Raw genomic sequence first — 14,416 nt, forward strand, 5'->3', positions numbered from 1 at the left:
CCGACACTCGTAAGCACTTTCACAGAGAACACAGTACTTTTTTGAAGAACAGTCACTGAAGGTAGATAAGGCGACAGCCAGTTCGAGCACTGCACAGTCCCACAAACAGCATCTGCTTTTAGGTAAAATCAAAACATTGCGGATGTTGGAAATCTGAAATAAAAACAGAGTGGAAACACTCCGCAGGTCCAGCAGCATCTCTGCAGAATGAAACAAAGTTAACATTTCAAATTAAATAGGACTCTGTTCTGAAGATTAATGTTCAACTCAAAATGTTAAACTCTGTTTCTCTCTCCACAGATGTTGCCAGACCTGCTGAGTATTCCCAGAATTTGTGTTTATTGCTGTTTTCAGTTGTTGATTGAGGGATGAATATTGGTCAGGGCATCAAGGAGAACACATTCCTTTTGAAATTGTGTTTTGACTTGCCCCAGAGGTGTCCTGAACCCACAGCCTTCAGATTCAGGGGTGAAAATGCTACCAACTGAGCCACAATCTGATGGCATCAAAATTCCGATCCCTGCTTTGGAGTTCTTTTTATTTTGGCCAAAATAGTTGAACATGCAAGGTCAGTGTTGATAGTAGAACAAATTACTCGAAAGTCAAAATTACAGGAAGAGAATTTGGACTTTCCATCATAAAACTGGCAAATTAAAATTGGAACAAAAGTCAGAGATGAATTGCAGCACCTACGATCTTGCGTTTGAGGCTAATAGCCTACATCACTGGCAATAAATACCGTGTATGCGATCCAATGCAAAGTGACCCCAATACAAATATACTTAATTCTTTAATTGTCACAACATTGTCATCCAGGACACTATACATGGAACTATGGTGCTTACGGGTTAAAAAGAACATAAATGTTCTCTGGGTTCCAATGACAATGGCCAGAAATTAGTCACGCCCACTTCTGTGGCAGTCCAATTTTACATACAAAATGTTGGATTAAAATAAAGCTGCTCAAGCTGAAACCGTACTAATACAATCTCTGCCCCCACTTTCAATTGCTCAGCTCATCCAGCCCATTCACCACTTTTGTTTCAGTATCCAAGACGTTTAGAGTGCAGATTCTGTCAACAGAAAATGAGAAAATCTCATAGGGAGATAGCCTCTGCAGCGCAAATGAAAGGTTCTGCTACACAGTGGAGCCTTCTCATTCAAACTATTGATGATTGCAGCTCCCATTAAAAAGAAGTGAGCAGTGCTAAACTCTGGCAAATGGTGTAGAAAGCCATGCACCCAAAGGGATGGAGCAACACAAAGGACATGTGGCTAGGGTTGGAGAATGGGGGGGATGTACAGTTTGCATACAGCACGAGTTCCATTCAATAAAGGTACAACTCCGGCTTGGCTGGTTTTGGAAACTGGAATCTACAGAATAGGAATTGACAGTGTGGGACTGACCATCCTTAAACAAAGCTTCCAACAAGAACAACAAGGCCATAGAATCCACTGGAAAAATAACTGGTGAGTTAAAATAAGTTTCATATAACATGCTAGCGTATTTACGATTCATTATCAAATCCCAAGGTTATAGCCAGACACAACCTCAACCATTTATTTCATTAAGCCACAACACCACAGAGATCACTTGAATTCTGGTCTGACAATGTTCTATAATCAGGTGTTGGGTGAGTGTTAAAAGTTGAAAAGAATTTAGGCCCAGATGTTAATCAGCTCGAAGACGGGTTCCTGCTTTGGAACATTCTCAGAATTACTTTGCGATTGACCTCTGTGTGTTCAATTTGCCATTTATATTTTGTCTGCAATGTTCTATTGGGGCCAGTATTAAATGACGATTCCCACTGCAAATGTATTTGAATGTTACTGCTAATATAAAAGGAATACTTTTTTAAAAAATCAAACCAGTTTTGGAAAAAAATCTACATACATGCACACAGATTCCCTCTCCTTGCTCTTTGACCAAGTGGTAGCACAGTCAAAAAGACAGGAGCGGACTCAAAAGCTTCAAATTCTCTGTAATAATGAATCATTTAGACGCATTACTGTTTTAGCATTATTTAAATTAGGTCCTGATAAAGATACTGGGCCCCCATACCAGCAGAACAGCCTTGAAAATCATGCAGGCCTTAAGTGATCCAAGGTCACCCTCGAACACCAAACTATATATGTGTGTGTATATATGTTTGGCCACTACATGTCTAGCATTCCACAAATACAATGTACCACAGCCTCAGTCCTGTGTACAAAACACGGCTGCTAAAATTAGATCCTGTTGCATCATTGACTTTGAACCCAACTATCCATGCTCAAGGTGGAGAAGGGCAGTGATGCAAAAGACAGCATCTTACCAATTTTTCACTCTTCCCTGTGTTGACATCAAGTCCTCCATGTACAGCTACAGCAGACATCAGAAGCAGATTAAAGCTCCTCTCCACCTATTTCGGAGAAAACAACCCACTGACTGTGTGACACTGCCCTATCCAAATCAACCAGTTTTGTATCCATGATAGCCAAGAAGAGGATAAAATCCTCGGAATAGAAAGTGCGATAGAGGCCGGTTTACTTCTGAACTAACAGAACTGTGGGAGCCCTTTGCTTTGATGTGAGATTTCTGACAATCATTTTATTAACTTTTGTTACAGAAAGGAATAGCTATTTCACTCAAGTATCACTCTACCCTGACAGCAAGCTGACAGAATTCATCAATCTCATCAGTCTAGTCTAGAACTGGTCCCATCATTAAGATGACAGGGTCAGGTCGCTCCACACTCCCGAAACTAGCAATAAATGAATTCCGAGGAGGAGCAATTAGCATGTAAAACAAAAACACTGCACTCTTTATACATATGCATTTAAAACAGTACCTTCAAAGCATTGTTCTAGAACGAGATAAAATGCCCGGTAAGTATCAATCAGCAGGAATCTGAACTGACTGACAGGGGTTCAATTCAACCAAGGAAGTCAGGCATTATTGTAAATCATAATAACATCAAAAAAGTGGTTTATAATCATATGAAGTCAGATTTGGTCTTACCTGTTCCCTCCACTAATCTTACCTGCACCGATTTGGGAAAGAGGGCAAGGATTGTGCCACTGCTGTATTTTCAGTAAATCAATGCCATGCAAGCATTTAGAAATGGACAGGAACCAGATATATTGGTTCCACGGAGGGGCAGCACGGTAGCATAGTGGATAGCACAATTGCTTCACAGCTCCAGGGTCCCAGGTTCGAATTCCGGCTTGGGTCACTGTCTGTGCGGAGTCTGCACGTCCTCCCCGTGTGTGCGTGGGTTTCCTCCGGGTGCTCCGGTTTCCTCCCACAGTTCAAAGATGTGCAGGTTAAGTGGATTGGCCATGTTAAATTGTCCTTAGTGTCCAAAATTGCCCTTAGTGTTGGGTGGGGTTACTGGGTTATGGGGATAGGGTGGAGGTGTGGGCTTGGGTAGGGTGCTCTTTCCAAGAGCCGGTGCAGACTCGATGGGCCGAATGGCCTCCTTCTGCACTGTAAATTCTATGAAATATGGCACGGCAAGTCAGCTTACACACTACAAGTTACAATTCTACAACATGATCTATAATGAGCTACTTCAGAAGTCAGAGAGGGCTAGTTTCAGGTTCTTTTATGCAACTGTGAATTTGTACGCTATGACAGGACACTGAGGTGAGCAGAAAATAAATTGCTGCGAAAGTTGTGGATAGCACATTCAGCGAACTGATCATATCGCAGGTGCAGTTCGAAAGGACAAGGGTGACCATCAGGCAGAATAGAGGAAGACAAGGTAGTGCAGGAGTCCCCTGGATACTGCTGGAGATGACTGTACAGGGAAAGCCGTGGCAACCAACTTCAGGGAACCTTGGGTGTGCTGCACAAGAGGGGAGGAGGAAGAATATCAGGGCTATTGTGGTTGGGAATTCAATTGCAAGGGGAACAGACAGACGATCCTGAGGCCACAAAAGAGCTCCAGGAGGGCATGTTGCCTCCCAGGTGCCAGGGTCAGGGATGTCACTGAACGGCTGCAGGGCATACTGATGGGGGAGGGCAAACTGACAGATATCGTGGTACACATTGGTACTAACAACATGAGGTCTTGAAGCAGAATTTGGTGAGCTAGGAAGTAGTTTAGAAAACAGGACCGAGAAGATGGTAATCTCTGGATTACTTCCGGTGCCACGTACTGATGAGTATAGAAATAGGAGGTTAGTACAGATGAATGTGCGGCTGGAGAAATGGTGCAAGAGGGTGGGCTTTAGATTTCTGGGACATGGAAATGTTTTTGGGGGATGGTGGAACCTGTACACGGCGGACGGTTTGCACCCGAACAAAAATGGGACCAGTATTCTTTCAGGGGCGTTTGGTCGTGCAGTTGGGGAGGGTTTAAACTAACTTGGCAGGGGACTGGGGAAGATTCAGCCAGGATCGATGCACAGGCAAAATTAGGAGACATCAAGTTAGTCAGGAAGGCATAGAATGTGTAGTCCAGTAAAATCAAAAGGGAGTTTTGGCAAGATTGGACACTATTTATTTTAATGCAAGGAGTCTGATGAACAAGGCAGATGAATTGAGGGCACAAATTAAAATATGGGGGTATGATGTTATTGCTGACACTGAAACATGGTTGAGAGAAGGGCAGGATTGACTGCTCAATATTCCAGGATTCGGGATCTTCAGGCTGGATAGTGAAGGAGGTAACAGAGGAGGGGATGTAGTGATTCTGATCAGGGAATCAATTACAACAGTAAGGAGGGACGACATCTTAGAAGGTTCTTCGACCAAATCCATTTGGGTAAAACGTAAAAACCAAAAGGGAGCAATCACATTGCTGGTAGTGTTCTATAGGCCCCCTAACAGTCTCAGATAAATAGAAGAGCAGATATGTAGGCAAATTTCAGAAACGTGTAAAAGTAGTGGGGTGGTGATAGTGAGGGATTTCAACTTCCCCAACATTAACTGAGGTAGCCATAGTGTAAAAGGTTTAAGTGGAACGGAAATCTTAAAATGCCTCGAGAAAACGTTTTAAGCCAGTACATAGGTCTTAGGAGAAGGAACGGTCCTGAACTTAATTTTCGGGAACAAAGCTGGGCAAGTGGTTGAAGTATTAGTGGGGGAGCATTTTGAAGACAGTGATCGTAACTCCGTTAGATTCAAGATCAAAATGGGCCTGAGATCAAAGTTCTATGCTGGGGGAAGGCTGATGTTAATAAGATCAGGTACGATTTGGCTAGAGTGAACTGGGAGCGGACACTTTCAGGTGAATCTGTGACAGAACAGTGGCACACATTCAAGAAGGAAATAGGGAGAATACAGGGTCAACATGTTCCAATCAAGAAAAAGGATAGGTCCAACAAATCCAGTGAATCCTACAGCTTTGGATAAGGAGAAAAATGGAGGGATATGGCAGATATGGAGGGCTCAAAACAGCAGAAGCCCTAAAGGCATACAGAATGTGCAAAAGGGAGTTTAGAAAGTAAATTAGGAGGGGACATGAAAAGATACAGGCAGGTAAAATAAAGGAAAATCCCAAGTTGTTTTACAAGTACATTAAGGATAAAAGGATAACTCGGGAAAGAGTAGGGACCATTAAGCACCACAGTGGTAATTTGTGTGGGCCCGGAGGGTGTAGGTAAGGTTCTAAATAAATACTTTGTGTCCGTGTTTACTTGTGAGCCGGGGGGGGGGGTTGTAGGTCTAGAAATCAGGAGGAAGGACTGTGATAAATTAAAGAGATTAACGTCAGTAGAGAGGAGGTTCTGAGTGGTCTTGCAGGCTTAAAAGTAGACAAATCTCCAGGCCAGATGAAATGTATCCCAGGCTGTTGAGTGAGACAAGGGAGGAAATAGCAGGGGTGCTAGCAATAATTTTCAATTCCTCTCTGGCCACAGGAGGTGCCAGAGGACTGGAGGATGGACAATGTAATATCGTTATTCAAGAAGGGAGGAAGTGACAAACCAGAAAACTGCAGGCCAGTCAGCCTAACCTCAGAGGTGGGGAAATTATTGGAAGCATTTCTGAGAGACATAATTAATCTGCATTTGGAGAGGCAGGGATTAATCAAGAATAGTCAGCATGGTTTTGTTAAGGGCAGGTCCTGTCTAACCAACTTGATTGAAATTTTCGAAAAAGTAACCAGATATATAGATGAGGGAAATGCATTTGAGGTAGTCTACCTGGACTTCAGCAGTTCTGGAATCCACGTTACAGGAGGGTTGTGATAGCACTGGAAAGGGTGCAGAGGAGATTTAACAGGAGAGTTTTAGTGACATTGTATAGACTGCAGTTGTTTTCCTTCAAGTAGGAGACTGACAGGGGACATAATTGAATTGCATACAATTATGACGGGCATAGATCAAGTAGACAGGAAGAAACATTTCCCTTGGGTGGAATGGTCAATGACCAGGGGGCATAGATTTAAGGTAAGGGGCAGGAGGTTTTATGGGGTTGTGAGGAAAAACCTCTTCACTCAGAGGGTGGTGGGAGTCTGGAACTCGCTGCCTTAAAGGGTGGTGGAGGCAGAGATCTCATAACAGTTAAGAAGTATTTAGATGTGCACTTTCGATGCCAAGGCATACAAGAGTTTATGTCAAGTGCTGGAAAATTGGATTAGAATAGTTAGATGGTTGTTTTTAACCGGTGCAAACGCGATGGACCAAAGGGCCTTTTCTGTGCAGTAAGGATAATCCTAAATCTATGCTTCTAACCCTGGGTAAAAAGCACTGTATAGATACAGCTCAGTTAGTATGGTGCTGAACCCTACCAGAGAACATCTGAATCTTAGAATTGTGGAAAAATATTACACGGAAAGCTAAGAAAAACTGAAAGCCAAGCCTCAATATAATAGATTCCAGATGACTGGGAGCTCGAACACATTACATTGCCACAGGGGCCTGTTGAAGAGGATAGTTAATTCCATTTACTTGGCCCCATGATCGCGCCATGTGCTAAATTTAACTTGGGTATAGCCTGTCACCTTCCACTATAATGCTGCAATCTACCCCCCTCCCAACAACCCCGCCCCTACCCCCTCCCAACAACCCCGCCCCTACTCCCCCCCACCCACCACCACCACCACCACACACACAGCAAATTTAGCAGGGGAACAGAGGGCTGATGAGGAGGCTTGGCTAACGCAATGTGGCAATCTGTAGGAACAGGAAATGACCAATCAGCTTTTGACACAACAAATGCATTCAGCTGAAATATAGGCAGAAAATGCTTGAAAAACTCAACAGGTCTGGCAGTATCTGTGGAGAGAGAAACAGAGTTAATGTTTCAAACCCAGATTACTCATTTTCTTCATCTTCTGAATAGTCATACAGACTCAAAACCTTAACTGTTTCTCTTTCCACAGATGTTGCCAGCACACCGGCTGTGTTTTTGCAGCAGCCGCAGCATTTCACTTTTTAAAACACATTTAGCTGACTTCTCGCATTATTCAATCCCTTCTCTCTCTCTCCAGAAACACTTGGAATTGCTGTTTACCTTCAATCATAGTATTCCCCTCAGTGATCCTTTCCTCACAATTTGTTCCATAATTCTATTATTCTTTGGATGAAACTATCTTGCCCAATTTTCCTTCTTGCTCCTACCTTTTAACATGTGTCAGTCTATATATATTTCAGGGCTTTCCCACTGTAAATAATGCAGCTTTCGCAAATATTTCAGAAACTTGTTGCTTTAAGGGAAGGCGGAGGAGGCATGAATCTGTGGTCACAATGTTTTGGTGCATTTTTAACCGTGGGCGTTACTGAATCATTCCTTTAAATATGTAACACCTCCAATCATGATGTGGCATCAATTAAGTGTTTGTGCCGAATTGTCTCAGTTTTACAGTTCAACCAAATTTTTGTTCTGCATCAGAACTCATGCAGTTAAACAAAGGGAGCACAATCTCAAAATTCACCGATGCCAGGCACAATCAAGAGGAGTGATGCCGACCAAACGTCAGAACTGTGAATGATGTCAGGAAGATCAAGGCAGGTTTACCAGATGTTCAATGTATCTTAGTGTGGAGAATTGCGAGGCCTTAGTTTCTGGAAGAGAGCGAACCCTCAATGGAACAATGCTGAAGGGTTTGAGGTTTGAATTAATTCCAGCAAGTATGAGTGTTGGCAGAAAAACTATTCAAAACAGCAGCATTGGGTTTCCCGTTTCGGGTCAAAGAGAACAAGAGTACAGAAACTTGTGCAAAGGTTTAGTTAAGCCATATTTAGCACATAATATAAGGACATCAAATGGGCAGGACGCAGCATCAAGTCAGGAGTAACATTTGTATCAAGTAGAAAACATTGTAAATGTTTCTGCCTTGAGAGTTCTTTAAGATTCAAAGGGAGGAGAAACATTGTGTTCATTTAACTATTGACCAAGTGACAACCCTGCCAACGAGACTTTACAGAGACAATTGCAGAGAACTAGAGAGAGTGGTGGAAGAAAGGGTTTCCCCCATTTGGAATATATACCTACAGTACAAATTTTTCACAAATATAAATACAGAAAATAAGCCATGTGGAATATGTTCATAACCTCCGGACAAGGTGACTACCCACAGTTGTAGTCACCACTGAAGAGAGTACTGCCCTGCAGAGTTTAACAGTTACAAGAGTTTTGATTTATCAAACCTACAGAATATTTTTAAAGAGGCAGATCTACAAGAAAAGTCACTGCCCAATATTTTGCTCACTTAGCTTTACAACAGTGCTACACTTTTCATCTGACCCACAACTTCACTGGCAGCATCATTTTGAGAAAAAGATGTGTACTGCAGGGTATTTACAGAACAGAAACAGGCCAGGCCACGCAACAAGTCCATGCTGGTTATACTCCACATGATCATGCTCTCACCGTTTCTTGTTTAACCTCAATATATCTTTTTCTTTCCTTCTCCTTCATGTGTTCATTAAGTTTCACCTCAAATATCTCTGTGATTCACCTCAACTACTCTATGTGTTAGAAACTTCCATATTCTAAACCAATCTACATTTGTTTGCACTAAAATACGCAAAATATTGGAATTCGAATCAAGAACAGGGAATGCTGGAAAAATTCAGCAGATCTGACAGCATCTGTAGGGAGAGAAACCAGAGATTCTTTGCAGCTGCTTTGCGTCTTTCTCACATACTTTCCACCTAACTTTGCATCATCAGGATACATGACTCCCTTATCTGAGTCACTGATATAGACTTAAACTAGCTAACGGTCAAGCACTGGTGTATGAAGTCGTCTGCTAGCTACAGCCTACCACAGAGTCAGGCACCCAGATTCAATTATGGCCTTGGGTGACTGTCTCTGTGGAGTTTGCATATTCTCCATATGGCTGTGTGGGCTTCCTCCCACAGTTCAAAGACATGCAGGTAAATGGATTGGCCATGCTAAAATAGCCCCTTTGCGTCCAAAAATCATAGATCATAGAATTTACAGTGCAGAAGTAGACCATTCGGCCCATCGGGTATACAATGGCCCTTGGAAAGAGCACCCTACCCAAGTCCACGCTGTAACACAGTAACCCCACCCAACCTTTTGAAAGCTTTTTTAAAAAAATAATTTTTATTAAAGGTTTTCATAAAATATCAATAACAAAATGTGAAAGAAAAAAGAACCCAACAGGGTTAAGTACAAAACACAATCTAAAAAAGCAACCCCCCAAACCCCTCCCCCCCCCGTACCTAAATAATAAATTAACATTAACACCCCGACTTAAGACAACAGGTGTATACACCCCCTCAGACCCTTCAAGTGTAAATAACATAAACAAATATAAAGTAAACCCCCCCCCCCCCGAGCTGCTGCTGCCATTGACCAATGTCTATCGTTCTGCCAGAAAGTCGAAGAACGGTTGCCACCGCCTAAATAACCCTTGTACCGACCCTCTCAAGGCGAATTTCACCCTCTCCAATTTAATGAACCCTGCCATATCGCTGATCCAGGATTCCACGCTTGGGGGCCTCATATCTTTCCACTGAAGGAGAATCCTTCGCCGGGCTACCAAGGACGCAAAGGCCAGAATTCCGGCCTCTTTCGCCTCCTGCACTCCCGGCTCCTCTGCCACCCCAAATATTGCGAGCCCCCAGCCCGGTTTGACCCTGGATCCTACCATCCTCGACTCCGTCCTCGCTACGCCCTTCCAAAATTCCTCCAGCGCTGGGCATGCCCAGAACATATGGGTGTGGTTTGCTGGGCTCCCTGAGCACCTAACACACCTGTCCTCACCCCCAAAGAACCTGCTCACCCTTGTCCCGGTCATGTGTGCCCTGTGCAGCACCTTAAACTGTATGAGGCTGAGCCTCGCGCATGAAGAGGAAGAGTTCACCCTGCCTAGGGCATCTGCCCACGTCCCCTCTTCGATCTCCTCTCCCAACTCCTCCTCCCACTTACCTTTCAACTCCGCCACCGAGGCCTCCTCCTCCTCCTCCTCCTGCATCACCTGGTAAGTTTCCGAGATCTTCCCCACAATGCAAAGGCCCCCTCCCCCCCCCGAACCAAAAATAGGCATAACATATCCACCGCAGTCCCCAATCGCCCATCCCGACCCTCAGTCTGTGTCCAGCTTCTCGGCCTGAACAAAGGCCCACGCCTCCTCCGGAGACTCAAAATAATGGTGCCGGTCCTTGTAGGTAACCCAGTCGCGCCGGCTGCAACGTGCCAAACTTCACCCCCTCCCTGTGCAGCACCGCCTTCACTCAATTGTATCCGGCCCTCCTCTTCGCCACCTCCACACTCCAGTTCTGGTATATCCGAACCTCCGCGTTCTCCCACCTGCTGCTCCTCTCCTTGGCCCACCTGAGCACACACTCCCGATCGACAAACCGATGGAACCGCATCAGCACCGCCCGCGGAGGCTCGTTAGCCTTGGGCCTCCTCGCCAACACTCTATGGGCCCCTTCCAGCTCCAGGGGCCCCTGGAAGGACCCCGCTCCCATCAGCGAGTTTAACATGGTGACCACATAGGCCCCCACGTCCGGTCCCTCCAGCCCCTCCGGGAGGCCCAGAATCCGCAGATTCTTCCGCCTCGACCGATTCTCTATCTCCTCGAATGGCTCCTGCCATTTCTTGTGGAGCGCCTCGTGCACCTCCACCTTTACCGCCAGGACTAAGATCTCGTCCTCATTGTCAGAGATCTTTTGTTGAGCCTCTCGGATCGCCACTCCCTGGGCCGCCTGTGTCTCCAGCAGCTTATCAATAGAAGCCTTCATCGGCTCTAGCAGGTCAGTTTTAATCTCTCTGAGGCAGCGCTGGATACCCTCCTGTTGCTCCTCCGCCCACTGCCTCCACGCTGCCTGGTCTCCGCCCGCCGCCATATTGTCCTTCTTCCCTCCCTTCTTCTGGTCCACCACCACCTTTTTTGTCACCCCGCTCCTAGTTAAAGCCATATACTGACGGGGAACTATTATTAACTCCTTCCCACACCGGGAAACGTCGAAAAAGTGCCCTTGGGGGCCCTGAAAAGAGCCCAAAAGTCCGTTTTTTGCGGGAGCCGCCGAATGTGCGACTTAGCTCCACATAGCCGCAACCGGAAGTCTCGAGAGGGAATCCTTCTGGCAGTGTTCGCTTCACCAATCTGCACCAAAATGTCTGTGGAAACTCCTGAAAAAGGTCTAAGAGTCCGTCCCAGACGGGAGCTGCCGAATGCGTGACCTAGTCCTCCATGGCTGCCACCGGAAGCCTCGTCCCCGCTTCTTCAGTGGCCTTGGTGAGATCTTTTCACAGTTGTTCCCTTTGCTGCTAGAATTCAACTTGATAAGGTCCCTCAGGTCAGCTTGCAGCTTTAAGCTTGCCCTTCCCCCGCCTGCATGCTGGAAGAGGCTTTTGTCTATTCCTGCAGCTCAAGCCAAATCTTTTACTGTTTCTGTCGGGTCTGGTAACCAAAAGGCATAACATTCCTGGGGGACACTGTCAGGGGAATGTTGCAGTCTTCTTGCCACACCGGGAAATGTCAAACAAGTGCTGTGGGGGCCCTGTAAAAGAGCCCAAAAGTCCGTTCAAGCGGGAGCTACCGAATATGCGACCTAGCTCTGCATAGCCGCACCCGGAAGTCCAACCTTTTGAAAGCCAAGGGGCAATTTAGCATTGCCAATCCACCTAACCTGCACATCTTTGGGCTGTGGGAGGAAACCAGAGCACCCGGAGGAAACCCACGCAGACAGAGGGAGAAAGTGCAAACGCCACACAGTCACCCAAGGCTGGAATTGAGCCCTGGCGCTGAGGCATCAGTGGTAACCACAGTGCAGGTTAACTGGGCCATGGGTGGGAGAATGGGCCTCGATATGGTGCTCTTTCAGAAGGTTGGTGCAAACTCAATGGGCGGAATGGCCTCGATCTACACTGTAGGTATATTATGGAAGCCAAAATTGATCCCTTTATCCCTACACTCTGTTTTCTGTCCATTAACTAATCCATGCTCATATTTCTTCAATTCCTACAAGTTCTGGGATAAACATTTAACATTTAAAAAATTGAGTTGGAAAAACCCATTGATGGCCTTCTTCCAAAGTTTGAACTATTTTCTTGAACAACATGGCACCTTTAGCCACAATAAGAGGCCAACCTGGAGTACCTACTCCTTTATATCTGATGTTAATGCCATAAGGATTGACAGAAATGATGGACTAGCCAGGTACCAACAACTTCCCCATCCTCCTGGAGAGAGCAATAATATATGGTGTGCATGTTTAAGGGGTTGTGTTGGATCACACAACTATCATGGTATAATTACATAGTAGACAAGGACTCCCAGCTCCAACATTCAGAGGGCGATACAAAGAGTCTCAATGTCTCCTTGTTAGGAGTGAACAGAAGGAAAGAGGAGTTTATTTTTCTGAATGTCGAGCATCAAAGTTTAGGAATGAATCTAAACGACGGACAATCTCCCAACATGAAGAGAGGCAACGCCAGAAATCTCACTAATAAAATAGTGAGAGACACCAGGAGATAGACCGAGACCCCAACCCGGGTAAACAGGGCCACACGGCCCCCTCTCTCAGCTCCGCTGACCTTGTTGATGTTCGGCCTCCGCCACAGGCTCCACAGGAGTCTCCTTCCCTCCAGCTCGAGTGGCCCAGGCCCGGCAAGGTCACCCCGCGCTCTATCCTCGGCCCCGGTACTCGGGCCGCTCCCTTCCCCGGCCCCGGTACTCACCCTCTTCCCTCCCCCGGCCCCGGTACTTACGCTGTTCTCTCTCCGGATCAGGTTGCCCAGGAGCCGCAGCATCTTGGTCATTCCCAAATGAACCGAATGACTGGCCAACCAGCAACCACTCCGGTGTAAAGTGAGGAAAAGGTGGAGGGCCAACCGACAACGGCTCCGGAGTGAGGGAAAGGCGGCTGGCCAACCGCCAAGGGCTCCGGAGTGAGAGGAAAGAGGATGGCCAACCGACAACTGAGGGGAATTTGGGTGGTCGACTGATATCTGCAACGGAGTGAGAGGAAGGTGAATGGTCAACCGACAACTGCTCCGGAGTGAGAGGAAGTAGGATTGCCAACCGACAACTGCTCCCGAGCAAGAGAAAGGCAGGTTGCCAACCGGCAACTGCTCCGGAGTGAGGTGAAGGAGGATGGCCAACCGACAACTGCTCTGGAATCAGGGGAATGTGGATGCTCGACCGACAACTACTCCGGAGTGAGGGGACGATTGGGTTGCCGATCAATAGTTGCTCCAGAGTGAGGTGGAGGTGGGTGACAGACTGACATTTGCTCCAGAGTGAGTACGTGATGGGTGCCTAACCAATAGCTGTATGGTGCCTAACCCTCCTTCACCTGAGGAAGGAGCAGCGCTCCGAAAGCTAGTGACATCGAAACAAACCTGTTGGACTTTAACCTGGTGTTGCAAGACTTCGTACTGTAACCAATAGCTGTTGCAGAGTGACAGACCTCCAAACACTGTGGGCGGGATTCTTGATCTTGAGGCTAAGTGTTCACGCCGTCGTAAACGTCGTTGCGTTTCTCGACGGCGTCAACATGGCCTCAGGAGCAGAAATTATGACCCCTACAGAGGGCCAGCACTGCACTGGAGCAACCCACGCCGCTCCAGCTGCTGATCTCGGCGTCAGATGAGCACCGCGGGGTCCGCGCATGCACAGTGGCACAGCCGCCAATGCGCGCATACGCAGTGGGACCGGCGCGGTTGCCGCGCATGGGCAGTGGCTCCCTTGTCCACGCTGGCCATGACGCAACATGGGATAGGGCTCCAGGGGCCGGCGATGAACAAAAGAGGCCTCCAACCCGAGAGACCGGGCCGCCGATCGGTAGGCCCCGATCGCGGGCCAGGCCACAACGGAGGCCCCCACGGGGTCGGACCCCACTCCCCCCCCCCCACCCTCCACCAGGCCGCCCCCAAATGCATCCACTCCGAGGTCCCGCTGGGAAAGAACAGGTGTGGACGGCGCCGCCGAGAATCGCCGCGCCGACTGCACCGGCGCCCATGGTGCTGATTCTCCATGCTCCGGAGAATCGGCGGGGCGGC

At 46.9% G+C, this 14,416-nt stretch overlaps 1 protein-coding gene across 1 annotated transcript in view; it reads right to left on the bottom strand.

Annotated features, from left to right (window-relative positions):
* The window catches only part of LOC140428088 (pyruvate dehydrogenase E1 component subunit alpha, mitochondrial-like), a 28,941-nt gene extending 15,645 nt beyond the window's left edge, over positions 1 to 13,296 (bottom strand). The window contains exon 1 of the mRNA XM_072514135.1: positions 13,124 to 13,296. Coding sequence (XP_072370236.1) covers positions 13,124 to 13,174 — 51 coding nt within the window. The 5' untranslated portion in view covers positions 13,175 to 13,296. The remainder of the gene's footprint in view (positions 1 to 13,123) is intronic.
* Between the last annotated feature and the right edge of the window lie 1,120 nt (positions 13,297 to 14,416).

Source organism: Scyliorhinus torazame, chromosome 8 (genome assembly GCF_047496885.1).
Source record: "Scyliorhinus torazame isolate Kashiwa2021f chromosome 8, sScyTor2.1, whole genome shotgun sequence".
Classification (NCBI taxonomy): domain Eukaryota; kingdom Metazoa; phylum Chordata; class Chondrichthyes; order Carcharhiniformes; family Scyliorhinidae; genus Scyliorhinus; species Scyliorhinus torazame.